The 23,183-nt window shown below is 43.3% G+C and overlaps 1 protein-coding gene across 1 annotated transcript in view; it reads right to left on the reverse strand.

The window, feature by feature from the left end:
- Nucleotides 1–23,183, reverse strand: part of lgr4 (leucine-rich repeat containing G protein-coupled receptor 4) — a 162,302-nt gene that overhangs the window by 97,354 nt on the left and 41,765 nt on the right. Inside the window, exons 4-5 of the mRNA XM_070899688.1 lie at nt 16,706–16,740; nt 8,858–8,929 (exon numbers count right to left, since the gene is read on the reverse strand). Of these exons, the coding sequence (XP_070755789.1) occupies nt 8,858–8,929; nt 16,706–16,740 (107 nt within the window). The remainder of the gene's footprint in view (nt 1–8,857; nt 8,930–16,705; nt 16,741–23,183) is intronic.

A 23,183-nucleotide genomic window follows, 5' to 3' on the forward strand; every position in this document is an offset into this window, starting at 1 on the left:
CTTGGATAAAGGGACTGAGTGTAATGTAGCCAAGTTTGCTGATGACACAAAGATGGGAAAGCAAGTTGTGAGGAGGACACAAAGAAACTGCAAAGGGATATAGACAGTCTACGTGAGTGGGCAAACATTTGGTAGATGGAGTATAACGTGGGAAATTGTGAGGTTATAAAAAGCAAATTATTTACATGGAGGGAGATTATAAAATGCTGGGGTCCCTTGTGTATGTACAGCAAGTAATCAGGAAGGCAAATGGAATGTTGGCCTTTATTGTAAGGGGGATGGAGCATAAAAGCAGGAAAGTCCTGCTACAACTGTACAGGGTATTTGTGAGACCACACCTAGAGTACTGCATACAGTTTTGTTCTCCTTATTTAAGGAGGGATCCATCATCATAGGCAGTCCCTCGGAATCGAGGAAGACTTGCTTCCACTCCTGAAGTGAGTTCTTTGGTGGCTGAACAGTCCAATACGAGAGCCACAGACTTTGTCACAGGTGGGACAGATAGTTGTTGAGGGAAAGAGTGGGTGGGACTGGTTTGCCGCACGCTCTTTCTGCTGCCTGCGCTTGATTTCTGCGTGCTCTCGGCGATGAGACTCGAGGTGCTCAGCGCCCTCCCGGATGCACTTCCTCCACTTAGGGCGGTCTTGGGCCAGGGACTCCCAGGTGTCAGTGGGGATGTTGCACTTTATTAGGGAGGCTTTGAGGATGTCCTTTGTAACATTTCTACTGCCCACCTTTGGCTCATTTGCCGTGAAGGAGCTCAGAGTAGAGCACTTGTTTTGGGAGTCGCGTGTCTGGCATGCGAACTATGTGGCTGCCCAGCAGAGCTGATCGAGTGTGGTCAATGCTTCAATGCTGGGGATGTTAGCCTGGATGAAGATGCTGATGTTGGTGCGTCTGTCCTCCCAGGGGATTTGTAGGGTCTTGGAGACATCGTTGGTGATATTTTTCCAGCGACCTGAGGTGTCTGCTGTACATGGTCCATGTCTCTGAGCCATACTGGAGGGCATACTACAGCCCTGTAGACCATGAGTTTGGTGGCAAGTTTTGAGGGCCTGCTCTTCAAACACTCTTTTCCTCAGGCGGCCGAAGCTGCACTGGCGCACTGGAGGCGGTGTTGGATCTCGTCGTCGATACCTGCTCTTGTTGATAGGAGGCTCCCGAGATACGGGAAGTGGTCCACGGTGTTCAGGGCCGTGCCGTGGATCTTGATGACTGGGGGGGGGGGGGCAGTGCTGTGAGGCGAGGACAGGCTGGTGGTGGACCTCTGTCTTACGGATGTTTAGCATAAGGCCCATGCTTTCATACGTTGACTATGACTTGGAGTTCAGCCTCTGTATGTGCGCAGACGCAGGCGTCGTCCGCGTACTGTAGCTCGACGACAGAGGTTAGGGTAGTCTTGGACCTGGCCCGGAGACGGCGCAGGTTGAACAGGTTCCCACTGGTTCGATAGTTTAGTTCCACTCCAGCAAGCAGCTTGTTGACTGTGAGGTGGAGCATGGTGATAAGAAAGATTGAGAAGAGGGGCGAAGACGCAGCCCTGTTTGACCCTGGTCCGGATGTGGATTGGGTCTGTGATGGATCCGTTGGTAAGGATCACGGCCTGCATGTTGTCGTGGAGCAGGCTGAGGATGGCGATGAACTTTTGGGGGCATCCGAAATGGAGGAGGATGCTCCATAGATCCTCGCGGTTGACAGTGCCTTTGTAAGGTCGAAGGCGGCCATGTATAAGGGCTGGCACTGTTCCCTGCATTTTTCCTGCAGCTGTCGCGCTGCAAAAATCATGTCTGCTGTGCCCCGTAGGGGACAAAATCCGCACTGTGACTCTGGGAGGAACTCCTCGGCCATAGGAAGAAGACAGTTGAGGAGGACTTTAGCGACGACTTTTCCTATGGCTGATAGCAGGGAGATTCCTCTGGAGTTGCCGCAGTCGGACTTGTCCCTTTTTTTAAACGATGGTCACGATTACTGCATCTCTGAGATCTCCCGGCATGCTCTCCTCCCTCCAGATGAGAGAGATGAGGTTGTGTATTCGCGCCAGCAGTGCCTCTCCGCCATATGTCAATGCCTCAGCAGGGATTCCATCCGCACCCGCAGCCTTGTTGTTTTTAAGCTGTCTTATGGCTTTTTCTACCTCGTGCAGTGTTGGGGTCTTCCTGAGGTGGTGGCGGGTAGCATGCTGCGGGATGGAGTCGACAACACTCGAGTCGAAGGCAGAGTCTCTATTGAGGAGATCTTTGATGTGCTCCTTCCAGCGGGCCCCGACTGCCTTGGTGTCCTTGATGAATGTTTCCCCATTCTTGGCCAGCAGTGGGGCCTTGGCCCGTAGGTGACCTTGACTGCGATGAAGAATACTCGCACATCATGGCTGTTGGCCAGCTGCTTTATCTCCTGTGCTTTCTCCATCCACCACCTGTTGGATCTCAGCCTTGAGCTAAGGAGGGATATACTTGTTTTGGAGGCAGTTCAGAGAAGATTCACTAGGTTGATTCCCAAGATAAAGGGGTTGACATATGAAGAAAGGTTCAGCAGGTTGGGTCTAAACTCACTGGAGTTAAGAAGAATGAGTGGTGATCTTATTGAAACATACAAGATACTGAGGGTATCTCGACAAGGTAGATGCAGGAGAATCTGGAACTAGGGGGCATAGTTTAAGAATAATGGGCTGCCCATTTAGAATTGAGATGAGGAGGAATTTCTTCTCTGAGGATCATAAATCTGGGGAATTCTCTGCCCCAGAGAGCTGTGGAGGCTGGGTCATTGAATATATTTAAGGTAGAGATAGACAGATTTTTGAATGATAAGGGAGTGATGGGTTATGGGGAACGGGCAGGGAAGTGGAGCTGTGCCCAAGATCTCAGATCAGCCATGATCTTACTGAATGGCAGAGCAGGCACGAGGAGTCAAATGACCTACTCCTGCTCCTATTTATGTTCTGTAGTTTTCAGAGCTTCTTCATCTGACCAAGTAAGCACAATACAATTTGTATTTATATAGCGCCTTTAATGCAGTAAAACATCCCAAAGCAAGGAGCGTTACAAAATAAAACTTTGACACCGGGAAGAAATTAGGGCAGATGACCAAAAGCTTGGTCAAAGAGGTAGGTTTTAAGGAGGAAAGAGGTGCAGTGAGGGAGTTGGCAGCTAAAGGCATGGCCGCCGATGGTTGAACGATTTGAATCAGGGATACTCAAGAGGGCAGAATTTGAGCAATGCAGATATATCCGGGGGGGGGGGGTTGGTCGAAGCCATGGAGAGATTTGAAAACAAGGACAAGAATTTTGAAGTCAAGGCATAGCTTAACCGGGAACCAATGTAGGTCAGCGAGCACAGGGATGATGGTGAATGGGACTTACTGAGAGTTAGGACACAGGCAGCTAAGTTTTGGATGACCTCAAGTTTATGTAGGGTAGAATGTGGAGGCCAGCCAGGAATGTGTTGGAATAGTAAATCTAGAGGTAACAAAGGCATGGATGAGGGTATCAGCAGATGAGTTGAGGCGGGGGGGGGGGGAAGACAGGCAATATTATGGAGGTGGAAATAGGCTTTATTAGTTACATTGCGAATGTGTGGTTGGAAGATCATTTCAGAGTCAAATATGACACCAAGGTTGTGAACAGTCTGGTTCAGACTTGGACAGATGCTAGGGAGAGGGATGGAGTTGTTGGCTAGGGAACGGAGTTTGTGGCGGGGACTGAAGACAATCGCTTTGGTCTTCCCAATATTTAATTGGAGAAAATTTCTGCTCATCCAGTACTGCATGTCGGATAAGCAGTCTGACAATTTGAGACTGTGGTGAGGTCGAGTGAAGTGGTAGTGAGGTAGAGCTGGGAACTGGGTGTCGTCAGCGTATATGTTGAAACTGATATCATGTTTTCGGATGATATTGCCAAAAGGCAGCATATACATGAGGAATGGGAGGGGGCCAAGGGGGGCCCCAGTGGTAACGATGCGGGAGTGGCAAGAGAAGCCATTGCAGATGATTTTCTAGATAAGATAAGAATGGAACCAGGCGAGTGAAGGCCCACCCAGCTGGACGGTGGTGGAGGGGCATTGGAGGAGGAAGGAATCGTCAACCGTGTCAAAGGCTGCAGACAGGTTGCAAAGGACGAGGAGCGAGTTTGCCTTTGTCATGGTCACAAAGGATGTAATTTGTGACTTTGAGGTGAGCCGTTTCGGTACTGTGGCAGGGGCGGAAATCTGATTGGAGATTCAAACATGGAGTTCCGAGAAAGATGGGCACGGATTTGGAGGCGACAACATGTTCAAGGACTTTGGAAAGGAAAGGGAGGTTGGAGATTGGGTGGGAGTTTGCAATGATGGAGAGGTTTTGTGATGAGGGGGGTGATGACAGCAGATTTGAGAGGGGGACAGTACCTGAGGGGAGCGAACCGTTAAGCAGGTCAGCTAAAATGGGAGCCAGAAAAAAAGTCAGCAGTTTATTGGGAAATGCTATTAGTATTTAAAATTATAAAACAGTGGGACAGGGTAGATAGAAACCGACTCTTTCCAGTAGTTGGGCCTAGAATGAGGGGCCATAGATAACAAGAATAAAATGCAAGAGATTTAGAACAGAGAACAAGAGAAACTTTTTTTTTTTTTTACACAGCGAGTTGTGAGGCTGTGGAATTCACTTCCAGGATTAGTGGTTGAAGCAGCAACTATGACAACATTCAAGATTAAATTGGATAGGTGGATGCAAGAAATGGGGATAAAATGATACGAGAACAGGGCGGGTAAATGCAATTCGGATTATTTGCTCATGTAAAGAGTAAACGTGGACATTGACAGATTGGGCTGAATGGCCTGTTTCCATGTTGCAATGTCTATGTATTTCTACGTAACATGCTCTGAACTGCACGAAACTTTACAGTGGATTTTCAGGGACTACACCATTATTTTTGAATTGAGAGCAAGGCAAAACACAAACAGATTAAAGAAAATAAGTTACAACGTCTGCAGACATCTGCAAGCATAATCTTGCTGGGCAGCCAGCCGAACACACCTCAAGTACTTGCGCAAACAAATGAACATTTTTAATCACACTGGTGAAACAGGTCGTCACAAGTTGCACCATGCACTTCTTCCTGTCTGTTAGGTAACATAATTGGATGCAGCCATAGGCAATAACACCAAGGATTGATGTCTCTCAAAATTGACCTTGGTGATTGTTGAATTACAGAAAGAACCCCTAGAGAATTTTTATTCTGGCGGCAATAGACAAATCCAGCCATGTAGACTGCAAATCCAAATTTGAGGGAACTGAACAGTTTGCTGAGGTATACAGGTGCAGCGTCGAAAATGTGGAGTTTTGGAATATTCCAGAATCTGGACCCACCGACGCCCGACCTCGCCTCACCGCCGCTGCCCGAACAGCTCCTCAGCGGTGGGGCCCGCCCGACCAGACTACCTCATTGACGGGGCCGACGACCCGAACAGGTCCTCGGCGGGGAACCCCCCCGCCCCACTTTCCCCCCTCCTCTTTCTAATGTTCTGAATTCCAGAAATACCCAAACTGGGCACGGGTGTTTCCGGATTCATGACATCAGAAAGACGATTGAAAGTCCAGAAAAGCCCTGAATCCGGCACGGCCTCTGTCCCGAGGGTTCTGGATTCTCGACGCTACACCTGTATTATAATCATATGACCATCTCCATTGTGTCTCTTCCTTTGCGACTCCCCGTTCCCCCCCTTAAAACTTTTGATATGTACAGACATATTTGTACTCCTTTGTAAGCTACGTGATCCGATCTTTCTCTCGGTACGCTAGTGTTTCCCAAAGTGGGGTCTGCGGACATTTTCCAGCGAGTCCATGCAACCGGAAGTGACTGCAGGTAATCAAAAATGAAAAATGATTGAATGGTACATATTGCTCTGTAATTCAAAAGTTGAAAACTAATTCAACACGTCTTAAAGAAAATGAAAGCAAAAAGCAAATATAAAAAGACAGTAACCAGGATACAATTGCACAGGAAGTCTAGTGTCACAGAACGAGCATGGCGAGACATTATTAAAATGCCGCTAACCACCAATTGGACTGCGCTTTTCAGTGGCACTTGCACCGAGTTCTGCGTCAAGCACTGTCTGCTCAGGCTGTTTTCGCAATATAAACGAGCACATTTTTTTTTGTCTACAAATACTTTGCGCGCAGCTTCAATTTTATAACCTCATAGGTAAGTCAATATGCGTAGAGATCTGTGACAATAAGGGAGGGCAACTCTTTACTGGGAATTGCTATGGATCGCCAGAACAAAGAAAGGATAATCAGATGGAGGGGTGAAGAACCCCCTTTCCTACACGGCAGAAACCGAGCAGGATAGTCAAAATGTCCTCCAATCCCGCTGCCTTCTTACAAACCTACTTTTTTTTTTTAAAAAAGGCGGCCGCAGGTCCCTGCTTTAAATGTGACTCAGATAATCAAAATGACCAATAGTTTTTTTGGCTTTTTGGTTCTTGGTGGAATGAACCTTCAAAATCTCATCAGCTAAATTCTATGGGGAGGATATTGGCGATGCCTTCTTTATAAAGATTAAATATTTTAAAATAATTTTTTAAAAATAATTACCAGTGGTAACTCTTTATAAAACCGACACGGATTTAATTCTTGCAAATTATTCTCAATGGCTGGGCCCACCTCCTCACAGAGGGCCACAGCTCTCGCTCACTTTGCAACGGGCACTCCCTGCCAATGTTCCCGTTAATTTATTTTTGGGAGCCTTTCAAAATGCTGGTGCGGTTTTTCAGATTGAAAAGCTGCCTAGCCGGCTGCATGGGAGGCCGAGAGCACTGCACGGCTTATAGGGGACATTGCTCCCTACTAGTTGAGCCGATTCTTCTCCGTGGCATCGCGACCCTGTACCATCCTCTCAACACATGATCAGAGCATCTGCGGGGCCCTTCAAACACACTCCTGAATGTGTTCACGCAAACACGTACAATCCCACAGTGCAGCTGTTACAGAACACATCAGTGGGACAGTATGGCGGTGAGTCATGCTTCCAGCACGTGCATGGGTGCCCGTGCCCTCACTCACCTTAGCCAGCCTGCTGACAGCTTTAAAAATTGTTCAGCTCTTTTCTTCTTAGACGGTCCCTTGTATTGAGGATGACTTGCTTCCACACCAAAAAGGGACAAGTTCACAGGTGTTTCAACGAAGGACCTGATATTCCAGGTCCTAAGCTACATGTTGAAGGGTGGAAGATGCCTGTGCGTGGATTTTTTTTTTTTAAACCAGCCACCACACGGGCTTGACAGAGCTAGGTCTTGGTCCAGTGGCAAGGATTAACCAAGACGACTGTTGCAAGGACCTAGTGCGTGCATATATTGCAGTGTGGGCTGGCCCGTGCTGTCCCAGGGCCCTCGCCTCAGCTGGGCCCTGAACTCACGCCGCTCCTTCGCCCCAACCTTGCGGCTCCTGCTGTACCTGCTCACGCTCCAATCACCGACCTGGATTATGGTGACGTACAATCTTGCCATCCTCTTCACTGCCATCGCCTTCTTGCACCAGCTCGCGCTGTTCCCTGAAGTGGTATAGTCCCAACCTGCCGCTGGCGTTTTCACGCAGGTCGGGGCCGCCACTGTGGTTCCAGGGCTGCTCGCCTTTTATAGCCCCAGCCTGCCCTGGTGTTCTCTCTCAATGAGAAAAGGCAAGCGGGCCTTGGAACCAGCGTGTTCAGCACTAAGTGGCTAACAGTGGCCATCTGTTGCTGCAGAATACCCAGAATTGCTGTGAGAAGCAGGCATACCCATCTCACTGATAGCCAAGTAAATAACTTTTCTTAAAAGCATAAAAACTCTTTACATGCAGCACTTTCATTGAAGGAGTATTAGGTAGTATTATAATTTAGATGGGGGGGGGGGGGGGGGAGGGAGGAGAGAGGGGGGTCAGTGATTGCTAATTGTTTTGAAAAGGGGTCCTTTAATCAAAAGAAGTTTGAGAATCACAGCAGTATACAATCATAAAAATGATGAATACCATTTAAAGCTACACTCCTACTTCTCATAGGATTAGAACACATTTCAAGATACTTAACTGCAATAAGAGAATCAATTTTCAAAGAAAGCTCACTTTTAAACTATAAATACTGATAAGTGACGAATGCATAATACAATCATAATACAATCTAAAAAGAGAGATGAGTTTATAGAATTTACATCTAATTAAAATGTTTGTTTTTGGCTCAACACCAGCAATTTGCTTCAGGTAGTCAGTAGTGCTCATTGGAGACAGACTATTTAGAAGCTGAAAATGATCAATCACTTAACAACTGCGTGCGGGAGCAAACAAATCAGTCTATAGCTTGAAATATTTTAAGATTTAACTCCTTTTTGGTACCGTGGCAAAGAATATTCATGCATCAATGTGCAGCACTCCGAAATGATACAATGCAGGTTTATACCCTTGATGAATTTTCCATCTCAGTCAGCATATGCTGGGAAAAACTATGGCAATTAGACTGGTTTAGAAGGCAAGTCAACCCACACAGCATTTGTTTGCCGGTTGTAGCAGCCAATATGCAATATACAGTTGAGGCTTGGGAACAGGTCACCTGTACACACCCAGGGAATGGAATGTGGAGGGTGGGTCAAATTCATACATTCAGGTGGAAAAGCATGATCTAATTATACAGACTATTGGCATTACTGTACTGTATTCCACTATACGGTCAGTACCACTGCTGTAAAAAATTAGATTTAACTTAGGGCCACGCAACATTTTAAAACCCAAATTATACTCAGTCATGTTAGACACAAACCAAGTCCTAACCCACTTTTATGCATCACTGCCCAATTTTGGACAGCTGCATTGAGTATATATTGAAGAATTCCTGAGCTGGAAAGAATGGACTAATACTTACAAAACTTTCAGTTGGTACAGACCAGACAAAGCCTCCGGGTGAATGTAAGACAAGTCATTGCCAGCCAACCGCCTGTAAAAGAAAATAGGTCATTTAACCAAATTCAGAGACAAAAAATACATACCAAATCAGGGAAAATAGACACCCATCAACCATGAAATTAAAATACAATCAAGCTTGTTCAAGAGCACTTTAATTTGTATGCCATTTAGTGTTCTACAGCCCACATATCAGTCAGGTGCTCTGTAGTATTTGGTACCCAACAATTGTGCTCACTGCAAGATCTGCAAAAAGTGTAAAAAGATTAAAATTGTAAAAGCATCCCTTAATCCCATGCTCAGCGCTACATTGGGTAGCTTACGATGCAAGTAGTAAATGAAGGAGGTAGTTAATTTATCAGACAAGATACAAAAATTACAGGTTGAACAAATGTCATTATCTTACAGCTCTGGACCACATAGGGATTCATTTCAAACATAAATTGTGCTGGAGTATTTTGACCACATGTAGTCAGACTGTAAATTCTGCCTAAGAGTCCCAATTTTATATGAATTTTGCATGTAATTAGAAAAATTGAGGCACTTGTATTGTTGAATTCACAAAAAACCATCACAATCCTCACCAATCCCAGTTATCAGTTATACACTAAATTACAACTCATTAAATGTAATCCACATTTCATAGGAAAATGTTTGATAAAAGATTTGATGCTGCTACTGCTCTGGGAGATCAAACTGTGCAACATGATGCAGTGAAAATTTTCAATCTTGCAATAGTTTTCTCAGATCAGGATTTCCTGCCCGCAACATAGTTTGATCTCAGAGCAGGGGCATTGGGTAAAAGCAGAGAAGCAGCGACAGCTACGGTTGACTGTGAACTGGAAGGTGGTTTGTGGGGGGGCAGGAGAAAGAGGTAGAAAGTGAAGAGGTAAAAGGTGTCAGTGTGAACAGGCAGATGGGGGTCATGGGAATAGGAAGTGAATGAAGTGCCAGTATAAACTCGGATGAAAGGGGTGGAGGATACTGAAAGGCTCAGGGGGAAAAGCAGGTGGAGAGAATGGCTCCATGAATTGTCCTAACGGGAGGATTAACAATTTAAAAATACATTTACCGATTTAGCAACAGAGGATATCAATATATCAATAGGCCATATTTTCTCGAAGGGAAAGGAGATCAAATCCCCTCAGGTTTAATCACAATCTTCTGCAATTTTTTTAAAACTGGCCTTAGTTTTGGCTAATCCTAACCATGTGTTTGTTTAAAACCTGTGGTATTGGGGAAGCAGATTTTCTTTGAGCAATCGGAGTCGCTTTTAGGACAGAAAATAGTTTCATAATCTAGTAATCGTCACTACAAGTAAAGCTATTAAAATAGTAAAATATACTTATTAAAGTTAATAACCAAAGATCACAAAGCATACTCATTTGGGGTTGAGTGGAGAGAGAAGTAGAAGATTCATTCATGAAATATCAGAATTGACCAGAGTAATCCACTTGATCTTAAGGCTCAGAGGGCACTTAAAGCAAAGTCATATGAATATCCTTTTTGTGTGTTTCATAACTACCGACACTATTTTAGATCTGTTTAGAGGGTCATACCACTAATAGGTGCATTATTTTTAAACTCTGGAAATGGCAATATCAATCAAAATGTGCGCCCATTGAGCTTCAGGTACGAACATGTGCAGAATATTCTTTCCTTGCTTCAGCAGAAATTAAGTAATGGGTTCGCTTCTTCTCCAGGACATTAAAAGTAGATTTACTATTGTTGCCACGCAACACAGGAAATTAGAATGTTTGTGCCAAACAATATCCAGAGCTATTTACTGATGCTATAAATAAATTATGCCGTGTAGGTATTTTGTTGGCAGTTATATTGTATGTTGTACAATGGCCACGGTAGATTGACCTCAATTTGCACAAATACACTTTACTCAACCCAGACATATCAGTTTGTACAATGACTTAATTATGTATTACTAGTTATGTTCTAAAGATATCATACAAACACAATGTTGTGCAACATAAAAATGCTTTAAAATTATATAAATTACAAAAGGCAAATTTACAGCAACAGCTCAGTGAAGAATTAAAAGTTAATGTCCATGAACTCAGTTGATTTTATTTTTATTTTATTGTGTAATATCAAACTATAAACTTGGTACAAACCTTTCTACAGGAACTGAAGAATATTAACCATCTCTGTCAATTTCTCTTTATGCTGTTCTCATCCATTCAAACATGCATTCTCCAGCAAGAGTTATTAAACAGGAACAGGTGCTGAAACACTAGCTCATTTTTCCTCTCCCTGGCACGAGAGCTAACTACACCAACCTCATTAGTCTGGACAAGGTCAACTAATTCAGCATTGACCAGCGATCAAACCCAAGACATTTTGGTTTGTATACACCACATTACATGGTGTATTTACCTATTCAACCACTGGGGGAACCTTGCTACGTTAAACTTGGACACTGGTTCACAAAATAGCTGAAATTCATTAATGAGGGAGTAGCTAATTTCTCAGCTACAGTTTTGCAAACTTGGTCATCAGGGTCAGGATATTTACTGGGAAGCAGCTCTTAAAGGAGGTGGGGTAGCATTGCTGGTTAAGGAGGAGATTAAGGCAATAGTTAGGAAGGACATTAGCTTGGATGATGTGGAATCTATATGGGTAGAGCTGCAGAACACCAAAGGGCAAAAAACGTTAGTGGGAGTTGTGTACAGACCTCCAAACAGTAGTAGTGATGTTGGGGAGGGCATCAAACAGGTAATTAGGGGTGCGTGCAATAAAGGTGCAGCAGTTATAATGGGTGACTTTAATATGCACATAGATTGGGCTAACCAAACTGGAAGCAATACGGTGGAGGAGGATTTTCTGGAGTGCATAAGGGATGGTTTTTTAGACCAATATGTCGAGGAACCAACTAGGGGGGAGGCCATCTTAGACTGGGTGTTATGTAATGAGAGAGGATTAATTAGCAATCTCGTTGTGCGAGGCCCCTTGGGGAAGAGTGGCCATAATATGATGGAATTCTGCATTGGGATGGAGAATGAAACAGTTAATTCAGAGACCATGGTCCAGAACTTAAAGAAGGCTAACTTTGAAGGTATGAGGCGTGAATTGGCTGGGATGGATTGGCGAATGATACTTAAGGGGTTGACTGTGGATGGGCAATGGCAGACATTTAGAGACCGCATGGATGAACTACAACAATTGTACATTCCTGTCTGGCATAAAAATAAAAAAGGGAAGGTGGCTCAACCGTGGCTATCAAGGGAAATCAGGGATAGTATTAAAGCCAAGGAAGTGGCATACAAATTGGCCAGAAATAGCAGCGAACCTGGGGACTGGGAGAAATTTAGAACTCAGCAGAGGAGGACAAAGGGTTTGATTAGGGCAGGGAAAATGGAGTATGAGAAGAAGCTTGCAGGGAACATTAAGACGGATTGCAAAAGTTTCTATAGATATGTAAAGAGAAAAAGGTTAGTAAAGACAAACGTAGGTCCTCTGCAGTCAGAATCAGGGGAAGTCATAACGGGGAACAAAGAAATGGCGGACCAATTGAACAAGTACTTTGGTTCGGTATTCACGAAGGAGGACACGAACAACCTTCCGGTTATAAAAGGGGTCGGGGGGGTCTAGTAAGGAGGAGGAACTGAGGGAAATCCTTATTAGCCGGGAAATTGTGTTGGGGAAATTGATGGGATTGAAGGCCGATAAATCCCCAGGGCCTGATGGACTGCATCCCAGAGTACTTAAGGAGGTGGCCTTGGAAATAGTGGATGCGTTGACAGTCATTTTCCAACATTCCATTGACTCTGGATCAGTTCCTATGGAGTGGAGGGTAGCCAATGTAACCCCACTTTTTAAAAAAGGAGGGAGAGAGAAAACAGGGAATTATAGACTGGTCAGCCTGACATCGGTAGTGGGTAAAATGATGGAATCAATTATTAAGGATGTCATAGCAGTGCATTTGGAAAGAGGTGACATGATAGGTCCAAGTCAGCATGGATTTGTGAAAGGGAAATCATGCTTGACAAATCTTCTGGAATTTTTTGAGGATGTTTCCAGTAGAGTGGATAAGGGAGAACCAGTTGATGTGGTATATTTGGACTTTCAGAAGGCGTTCGACAAGGTCCCACACAAGAGATTGATGTGCAAAGTTAGAGCACATGGGATTGGGGGTAGTGTACTGACATGGATTGAGAACTGGTTGTCAGACAGGAAGCAAAGAGTAGGAGTAAATGGGTACTTTTCAGAATGGCAGGCAGTGACTAGTGGGGTACCGCAAGGTTCTGTGCTGGGGCCCCAGCTGTTTACACTGTACATTAATGATTTAGATGAGGGGATTAAATGTAGAATCTCCAAATTTGCGGATGACACTAAGTTGGGTGGCAGTGTGAGCTGCGAGGAGGATGCTGTGAGGCTGCAGAGCGACTTGGATAGGTTAGGTGAGTGGGCAAATGCATGGCAGATGAAGTATAATGTGGATAAATGTGAGGTTATCCACTTTGGTGGTAAAAACAGAGAGACAGACTATTATCTGAATGGTGACAGATTAGGAAAAGGGGAGGTGCAAAGAGACCTGGGTGTCATGGTACATCAGTCATTGAAGGTTGGCATGCAGGTGCAGCAGGCGGTTAAGAAAGCAAATGGCATGTTGGCCTTCATAGCGAGGGGATTTGAGTACAGGGGCAGGGAGGTGTTGCTACAGTTGTACAGGGCATTGGTGAGGCCACACCTGGAGTATTGTGTACAGTTTTGGTCTCCTAACCTGAGGAAGGACATTCTTGCTATTGAGGGAGTGCAGCGAAGGTTCACCAGACTGATTCCCGGGATGGCGGGACTGACCTATCAAGAAAGACTGGATCAACTGGGCTTGTATTCACTGGAGTTCAGAAGAATGAGAGGGGACCTCATAGAAACATATAAAATTCTGACGGGGTTAGACAGGTTAGATGCAGGAAGAATGTTCCCAATGTTGGGGAAGTCCAGAACCAGAGGTCACAGTCTAAGGATAAGGGGTAAGCCATTTAGGACCGAGATGCGGAGGAACTTCTTCACCCAGAGAGTGGTGAACCTGTGGAATTCTCTACCACAGAAAGTTGTTGAGGCCAATTCACTAAATATATTCAAAAAGGAGTTAGATGAGGTCCTTACTACTAGGGGGATCAAGGGGTATGGCGAGAAAGCAGGAATGGGGTACTGAAGTTGAATGTTCAGCCATGAACTCATTGAATGGCGGTGCAGGTTAGAAGGGCCGAATGGCCTACTCCTGCACCTATTTTCTATGTTTCTATGTTAATTTTGCTGGATCTCAATTCAACTGATTGAGGTGGCATTGTCAAAGAGCCAAACATTATGCCTGGAGTTTCTTTCTAAATAGCAATGAAAGGTCTGTGGACGTAGACTAAATGGTAGACAGACTTTCCAAACTGTACTTTGTTGAATGTTTGTGGGTAGTCAGGTGCTTTATGCAAATAAAACATTACCTTGCTTAAGGGTCTCCAAACCAAACCACTGAGACCCACAAAAGTAGTGTTGCAGTTTGCCTGATCATCTTGAGGCCAACCTAATATTTACCATCTCCACCTCCCTCAGAGGCTAATCACTAGATCATCATTAGGTAACTGATTTGAGCCACTGAGCTATGCCAGCAATCAATCCCAGAAATTCCTGCCAAGTGACATGGTAGTACAACTGCCACCATCCTCCTGACCACAATATGGCCACATGCAAACCACATCAAACATTGATTTGATCAATTGAAGTGCAGAGTTCCAGCAGCAATTGCTCGTCTCTGTACATGTGGATCTGAATATATGAGCTTGTATTTACATACCCAAGCTCCAGGTGAAGCTTTCCAAAAGCAAATTTCCTCATCAACCATATGATGGACAACAACCTCCAGAAGGATTTTGCAATATGTTAGACCCTTTGATGGTCTTGACATCGAAGTGCAGTGCCATGTATCGTACTCATCACCAAGTGAAGATAAACTGGTTCAGACTTTTAAAATACAGACAATCTTTTTGCTGCCGGCTGCTGAATTCAGTCAGCCCTGAGAGAGAGAGAGAGAGGGGCCGGCAGACATGGAGCAATTCCCTGCCTTTAGAACTGTGTTCATAATCAAAGTGAGTATTGACACCACTGAGTTAGCCAATGAACTGGAGGTAGAGCGGGGCTTACAGCAAGCAAAGTCTAGTTAAAGAGAGTCTCTACAAACTACAGCAGTAGTCTCAATAAAAGCAGGATTATTTCTCCAGCAAAATGCAATGAGTGGAGGATTGTTACATTATACAAATTATATGGATTACAGGAATGCAGTTTGCTGGAATGATTGACGGGGGAATTACCCAATCATCTTAATTTTGGCTGGGATTTGTGGTATCACAATATGCAGCCGTTCAAATGGGTGTAAAAGAGCCCATGCATGTTTTCCCCAAAGGTCAAAGAATTCTCGTACTCCTAGTTAACATTCATCACTCCACCAACATCTCCAAAGCAGATTAACTGGTCATTCGTCTCATTGCTGTTTGTGGGACCTTGCTGTGTACAAATTGGTTGCTTCATTTGTCTGCTAACAGTGACTATAATTTAAAAGTAATTAATTCGTTGTGAAGCATTTTGGGACATCCCAAATGTGTGAAAGGTTCTATATAAATGCAAGTTTGTTCTTTCTATGTTCACTCTGCCCCAGGAAGAGGAGAATCTCATGGCAGCATGACATACTTGCCAGTAAGTTGATGTATACCAATAAGGTTTCTCAGTATGATCCCTGGATCTCACTATTATTTATCTGGACAGTGAGTAGGTGAAAATAACACTCCAGACTGTACAGGGTGTGAATTGCAATTAAAAGGAAAGGTAGATACTCCACTCAAGGTTTTCATGAAACACTTAAAAAAAAACACAACTGGAGCAGATGCACCTTCTATTTTCCAATCGATATATTCAAGACCCATCGAGCTGTGCAGAGCTATAATACTGCAAGTGAGAGAACCTGAGCAACCCATTGTTTAATACGGCAAGCAGAATGCATTAGATTCTTTCAGAAATACCCGAGACCATCCCTTCTGATGCCGCCCAACGTATTACCAATAATGGTAAAAAATAGAATGTGACAAACTTGTCATTCTCCTTTTGAGGGACCTAGATTTGGAGAGTTTACTAACTACCAGACCACACTCTCGAGAATTCCCTCCCTAAACCCTCCTCCTGCCTTCTCTTTCAAGACCATTCTTAAAAGTCACCTCCAATCAAATTTTTGGTCACCCCTCTAATATCTCCTTCTTTAGATGGTGCCCATTCTTTTCTGATTACACCTCTGAAGTTGCTTGGCACATATTTTATATGTTAAAGATGCTAAGCACATAAAAATTGTTGTTTAAACATACCATTACTTTGCCATCTTACGCTGAAGTTAAGTTATGGAACTCTGAAATTTTGCGTGTCCGACAAATTCACCTCGTTATTCAGTGATCGATAGATATACAGAATGGATAAACAGGAAGATATGCAATAATTAAAACTTTAAGATAAAGCTTAATTGCTTTTCACAATAACCCATCTGTCCATTAACCCCACCTAAGTGATACCCCGAAATGGGAAACATGCAAGGTAAACATCAATTAAGCCATTTGAAGGATGGGGAAGGTTGGCAGTTATGTTAGTTCAGCATCACAAATTCTAGAAGGAAGCCTGCCATGATCCAACTAGAACTCCAAATTTGCAAGATGGTTTTAATTTCACTATTCGTAGTGGCAAACAAAAGGCAAGTAATCAAGACATTTTAAATTGACAGCTCTGATTTGTTATTTATGAAGATGTATGCTTTCACCACTACAAATAATAAATGTAGAGAATGTTACAAACTATATTCTTTGGTGACAAAATGGTTTTGGCAGAAGGCGATCTTACATCTGGTAGTTGCTAGGAAGAAAAAAATAGCGTTACTAATCAAGAGCTAGCCGATATGCTATCCAGTCATGTTTTAAAGAATGGAACTTTTGGAGCCAGCATGCGTCTGTGGTTTCTGCCTGGACATAGTTAGATGACTATTAAGATATGCATGTGCTTCTAATCAGTTTATCAGCCTCTGCAGTTATTTTAAAACCAAGAAGCTAGAGACGGTTCCTGGGTGTGGCATAAAAATAATATTTTACACAGTTGCACACATGACAGTGAAATTTATCAGCACATTCCATCTTTGTCTTAGTGCTTGAACCAATTCCAGAGAAAAGCCATTTACGTACTGTAGACTAGCAAAAATACATCATGTAATGCAGTTTTAAAACGACAGGAATTTCCTGTACTCTTTGACCAATGAAACATTTAACTTCCTCTGAAGTAAAGTTTCACATGGGTCAATAACAGCATATATTTATTACTGTATTCCATTCACATAATGTTAACAATTCTTGTGCACCTAAAAAGTAAATTGGGGACTCCAATTTTAACATGACACTGCATTTTTAATTTATGGAGCAGTGATTCTGTACCCACTTGGAAGCATGAAGCTTAGATGCAATTGCAACCTCCCTTTAAACAGATCTAAAATGTTCCTTCAAACTAAATGACATTAGAGGTGTCTTGCTGCACTCACTTGACATTTTCTCCTATCATGAGCGTTTCTTACACTCACTCTATTGTGTCATTTGTGAATCATTTGGGGAGTGTAGTCTTGTTTCTGTCAAGGACTGGGTTTCGACTACTTCAAATTCTCAATTTAGAGCCCTTAATAACAAGAGGGTGAATCTTTCCTCTCAAACTGGATTTGAGCACCTTGCTTCGGGTGAAAAGAATCTGCTCTAAAGGGCCACACTGTTCCTAGAAGATACATGCGCTAATACAGGTAGAGCTTCCAAAATCTGGAAACCTCCGGACCAAGGCTGTTCCGGATTTCTGAACGTCTTTGACATCCCAACTCCGGAAACGCCGGGCCGAGGTTCAGGTATTTTCAGATTTCGGAACGTCTTTCCGACATCCTGAATCCGAAAACACCTGGGTGGTGGACCCGGGTTCGGCAGCGTCGGCTGCGGGTTAGCGATGGCCGGGAAAAACCTGCACTGAAAATCTACAAAAAAGGCAACTTAAAGTTTTTATGTTTTAATTCTTTTTCAGCGATCTAGTAGGTAAGGGTTTGTGAATTTTTATTTTTTGGAAATTTTTTAGGGTGTTTTTCCCCTTCCCTAGGCCCAACTCACAGCAGTAATCGATTTTTTTTTTAAATGTCCAAATTTCAGAACTCCGGATTTCAGACGCTCAACCTGTACTAGTATTGAAACAGATACTAGTAAAAGCAATTATCTGTACGACAATTGTAGTGACTGGATGATACAATATTTGGAAACCCTTCTCCCATCATTCAAAAACGTGCACTAATTATATTCAGGAAATCAAGGTGTTCATAGGTCACTACAGCAAAATGTCTGTTTACTGTAAATTTTGATTTACATAAGTACATAAGTAATAGGAGCAGGAGTAGGCCTTGCGGCCCCTCGAGCCTACTCCACCATTTAATACGCTCATGGCAGATCCGATCATGGACTCAGTTCCACTTCCCTGCCCGCTCCCCATAACCCCTTATTCCCTTCGGTTAAGAAACCGAATAAATTTAAGACAGAGATAGACAGTGTCCCAGCTTCCACAGCTCTGAGACAGCGAATTCCACAGATTTACAACCCTCGGAGAAGAAATTTCTCATCTCAGTTTTAAATGGGCAGCCCCTTATTCTAAGATCATGCCCTCTAGTTCCAGTCTCCCCCATCAGTGGAAACATTCTCTCTGCATCCACCCTGTCAAGCCCCCTCATAATCTTATACGTTTCGATAAGATCACGTCTCATTCTTCTGAATTCCAATGAGTAGAGGCCCAACCTACTCAACCTTTCCTCATTAGGTCAACCCCCTCATCTCCGGAATCAACCAAGTGAACCTTTCTGAACTGCCTCCAAAGCAAGTATATCCTTTTGTAAATATGGAAACCAAAACTGCACGCAGTATTACAGGTGTGGCCTCACCAATACCCTGTATAACTGTAGCAAGACTTCCCTACTTTTATACTCCTTCCCCTTTACAATAAAGGCCAAGATTCCATTGGCCTTCCTGATCACTTGCTGTACCTGCATACTAACCTTTTGTGTTTCATGCATAAGTAACCCCAGGTCCCGCTGTACTGCCGCACTTTGCAATCTTTCTCTATTTAAATAATAACTTGCTCTTGGATTTTTTCTGCCAAAGTGCATGACTTCACACTTTCCAACATTATAATCCATCTGCCAAATTTTTGCCCACTCACTTAGCCTATGTCCTTTTGCAGATTTTTTATGTACTCCTCACACATTGCTTTCCCTCCCATCTTTGTATCATCAGCAAACTTGGCTATGTTACACTCAGTCCCTTCTTCCAAGTCGTTAATATAGATTGCAAATAGTTGGGGTCCCAGCACTGATCCCTGCGGCACCCCACTAGTTACTGATTGCCAACCAGAGAATGAACCATTTATCCGTACTCTCTGTTTTCTGTTCGTTAGTCAATCCTCTATCCATGCTAATATATTACCCCCAACCCAGTGAACTTTTATCTTGTGCAGTAACCTTTTATGTGGCACTTCGTCAAATGCCTTGCGGAAGTCCAAGTACACCACATCCACTGGTTCCCCTTTATTCACCCTGTTCGTTACATCCTCAAAGAATTCCAGCAAATTTGTTAAACATGACTTCCCTTTCATAAATCCATGCTGACGTTGCCTGACCGAATTATGCTTTTCCAAATGTCCTGCTACTACTACTTTAATAATGGACTCCAACAGTTTCTCTACAAAAGCAGTAAAACCACAAAGCAGCTTTAATAGATAATTTTGTATAGTGGTTTACCGAAACCCTCTAAGTGACATTGTTGCTTTTTTTGAGAGCTCAGATCAATTATTTCAATACCTACAAAATATTTGCAAACTGTGCAGATGTGGGCTTTGCATCATTAATACCCAGCACTGCAACTACAGGAAACCAGTGAATGACACATTCACATATCAATGCTTCATATTTGGAGACATCAATCTACAATAGAGAATGTTAAAGGAGTGATTTGCAGTTAACTTGAATATTGTACTGCAAAAGATAAACATATTGCAAACAAGAACTTTGCTCATCAAAATGAGGAATGTCAATCAATATTCTCTTTAAGCTGCCCGGCTACTTGGCCACGCAGTGCTCTGGGGCTGCCATGCAGCCGGCTCATTGGCTTTTAAATGGGGGGAAAACCCTGCATGCGCAACATTTTGAATGGGTTGAGCAGCCCCTTAAACGGGCCGTGCATCCTAAATTAAAAAAGGAACATTGATGTCAATATTCTTCTAGATCCACTGACAGAGCAAATGCTCTGATAAAAGACAGCAATATTAAACATGGAATATTTGAGTTATTACGCTACACACTTCCTTCAGTTCAGCATCACAGGGCACTCTCGCAAGTGGACCTCAAGTCTCCTACAATCCAGAGTCCACCTTTTCTGCCAAATATCTAGGTAAATGAGAGAGATCCAGGGATCATAATGGAGAACTTTGCTCTGTATGTTAACAATTGGAATGTAGCGTGTATTGCCACATGATTCTATACTCTTCAAAAGGACTGGATATCTCATTAGACCAAAATGCAGGCTTTCAGACCAAAATGTGGTTTTATTTACATAATCAGATGAACAGTAAACAGAACACTAAAATGTATATTTCTCTGCCCAGACTTTAAAGTATAGACCCATTTCTTACCTGATTAAACATGAGTGTTTTTCTACATTAAAGGATCGAAATGAATGCACAATATTATTTTTGTTATAAAACAGGTTACTGTTTGAAATCGAGCTCATCTCTGCTGAGCTGGCCCTGGAACTTTTAAAACAAACACCCTTGCAGCTGTTGACTGCAAAATTCTCAGTGACTGACACTGACTGTAGGTTCGCCCCCAATACAATTCTGAAATATGAGACGTCTGACCAGAAACTGTCAGAGAACCACAGCCAAATAATGACCCTGTCTCCTCCTCAAGAGGTCTCAACAGCTGTCAATTAAAGCCACTACCCCAGGCTGTAGCCGATCCTTTGACCTATGTCCAGGTAGTTTCGGACCACCCCCACATCCATCCTGAAAGAAAATCAGTAGATGGTTGCACCTCTCAAATACACAAGACCAAAGAGCCATTCATCAATGCTGAATGCAGTCAATCTCTGGCAATGGCAGAAGATGCGTGTCATTGAATGCAATAGTTCCAAATAATTCACACCTTGAAATATGAACTATTCTCAGCATCAATTGACACTTTCAAAAACCACTGCAGACAGATTGTTTGGAACGGAACTAATTAGTTGTAAAATGCTTTAGGATGTCCCAAGGTGCGATACAAATGCAAGTCTTTCTTTTTAATTTGTTTGCTTTGAAAAATCCTGAGACCTTGGTGTCAACCCCTTATAGGCTATTTCTAGCAATGCAGAATGCAAGAAAAACTGACAAAAAAAAACTTTTTGTCCCAATACCTCCTGTCAAACTTTAACACAGGGTTACTACAGTTCACCAGCAGATTATTGGTATAATGTTTGGTAAAACTACAGCCATTTCTAACAGCAAGTTCATCCTGCTAGCTCCAGTCCTCTGCGTAAACATAGAAAATAGGTGCAGGAGTACGCCACTCGGCCCTTCGAGCCTGTACAACCATTCAATATGATCATGGCTGATCATGCAACTTCAGTACCCCATTCCTGCTTTCTCTCCATACCCTTGATCCCTTTAGCTGCAAGGGCCACATCCAACTCCCTTTTGAATATATCCAACGAACTGGCTTCGACAACTTTCTGTGATAGAGAATTCCACAGGTTCACAATTCTGAGAGTGAAGAAGTTTCTTCTCATCTCGGTCCTAAATGGCTTACTCCTTATCCTTAGACTGTGACCCTTGGTTCTGGACTTCCCCAACATTAGGAACATTCTTCCTGCATCTAACTTGTCCAATTCAGAATTTTTTATGTTTCTATGAGATCCCCTCTCATTCTTCTAAATTCCAGTGAATATATTCCTAGTCGATCCAGTCTTTCTTCATATGTCAGTCCTGCCATCCCGGGAATCAGTCTGATGAACCTTTGCTGCACTCCCACAATAGCAAGAATGTCCTTCCTCAGATTAGGAGACCAAAACTGTACACAATATTCAAGGTGTGGCCTCACCAAGGCCCTGTACAACTGCAGTAAGACCTCCCTGCTCCTATACTCAAATCCTCTTGCTATGAAGGCCAACATGATATTTGCCTTCTTCACCGCCTGCTGTACTTGCATGCCAACTTTCAATGACTGATGTACCATGACACCCAGGTCTCGTTGCACCTCCCCTTTTCCTAATCTGTCACCATTCAGATAATATTCTGCCTTCCTGTTTTTGCCACCAAAGTAGATAACCTCACATTTATCTACATTATACTGCATCTGAAATGCATTTGCCCACTCACCTAACCTGTCCAAGTCACCCTACAGCCTCTTGGCATCCTCCTCACAGCTCACACTGCCATCCAGCTTTGTCTCATCTGCAAATGTGGAGCTATTACATTCAATTCCTTCGTCCAAATCATTAATGTATATTGTAAATAGCTGGGGTCCCAGCACTGAACCTTGTGGCATCCCACTAATCACTGCCTACCATTCTGAAAAGGACCCGTTTATTCTTACTCTTTGCTTCCTGTCTGCCAACCAGTTCTCTATCCACGTCAATACATTACCCCCAATACCATGTGCTTTAATTTTGCACACCAATCTCTTGTGTGGGACCTTGTCAAAAGCCTTTTGAAAGTCCAAATACACCACATCCACTGGTTCTCCCTTGTCCACTCTACTAGTTACATCCTCAAAAAATTCCAGAAGATTTGTCAAGCATGATTTCCCTTTCATAAGTCCATGCTGACTTGGACCGATCCTGTCACTGCTTTCCAAATGCACTGCTATTACATCTTTAATAATTGATTCCAACAGTTTCCCCACTACCGATGTCAGGCTATAATTCCTCATTTTCTCTCTCCCTCCTTTTTTAAAAAGTGGGGTTACTCTTCCTTGCACTATTTTGTAACTTGCCCCTTTGTGTTTACAGTTCTTTCTTATCTTATTAACCTGGCATTAACATTAACCTGTGGCAAATTCAGGGCAACACTGAAAACATTGAAACATGCCGACAAGAACTTTCTTCATAAAATACTTGTTTTTGAGGTGAACCACTCAAGTAAATTCTAGAAAGTTAGGAGGGAGTTAATATTTTAGTAAAGAAACCACATAAGGAACATAAAACTATTGAAGT

This window comes from Pristiophorus japonicus, chromosome 14 (genome assembly GCF_044704955.1).
Source record: "Pristiophorus japonicus isolate sPriJap1 chromosome 14, sPriJap1.hap1, whole genome shotgun sequence".
Taxonomy (NCBI): Eukaryota; Metazoa; Chordata; class Chondrichthyes; family Pristiophoridae; genus Pristiophorus; species Pristiophorus japonicus.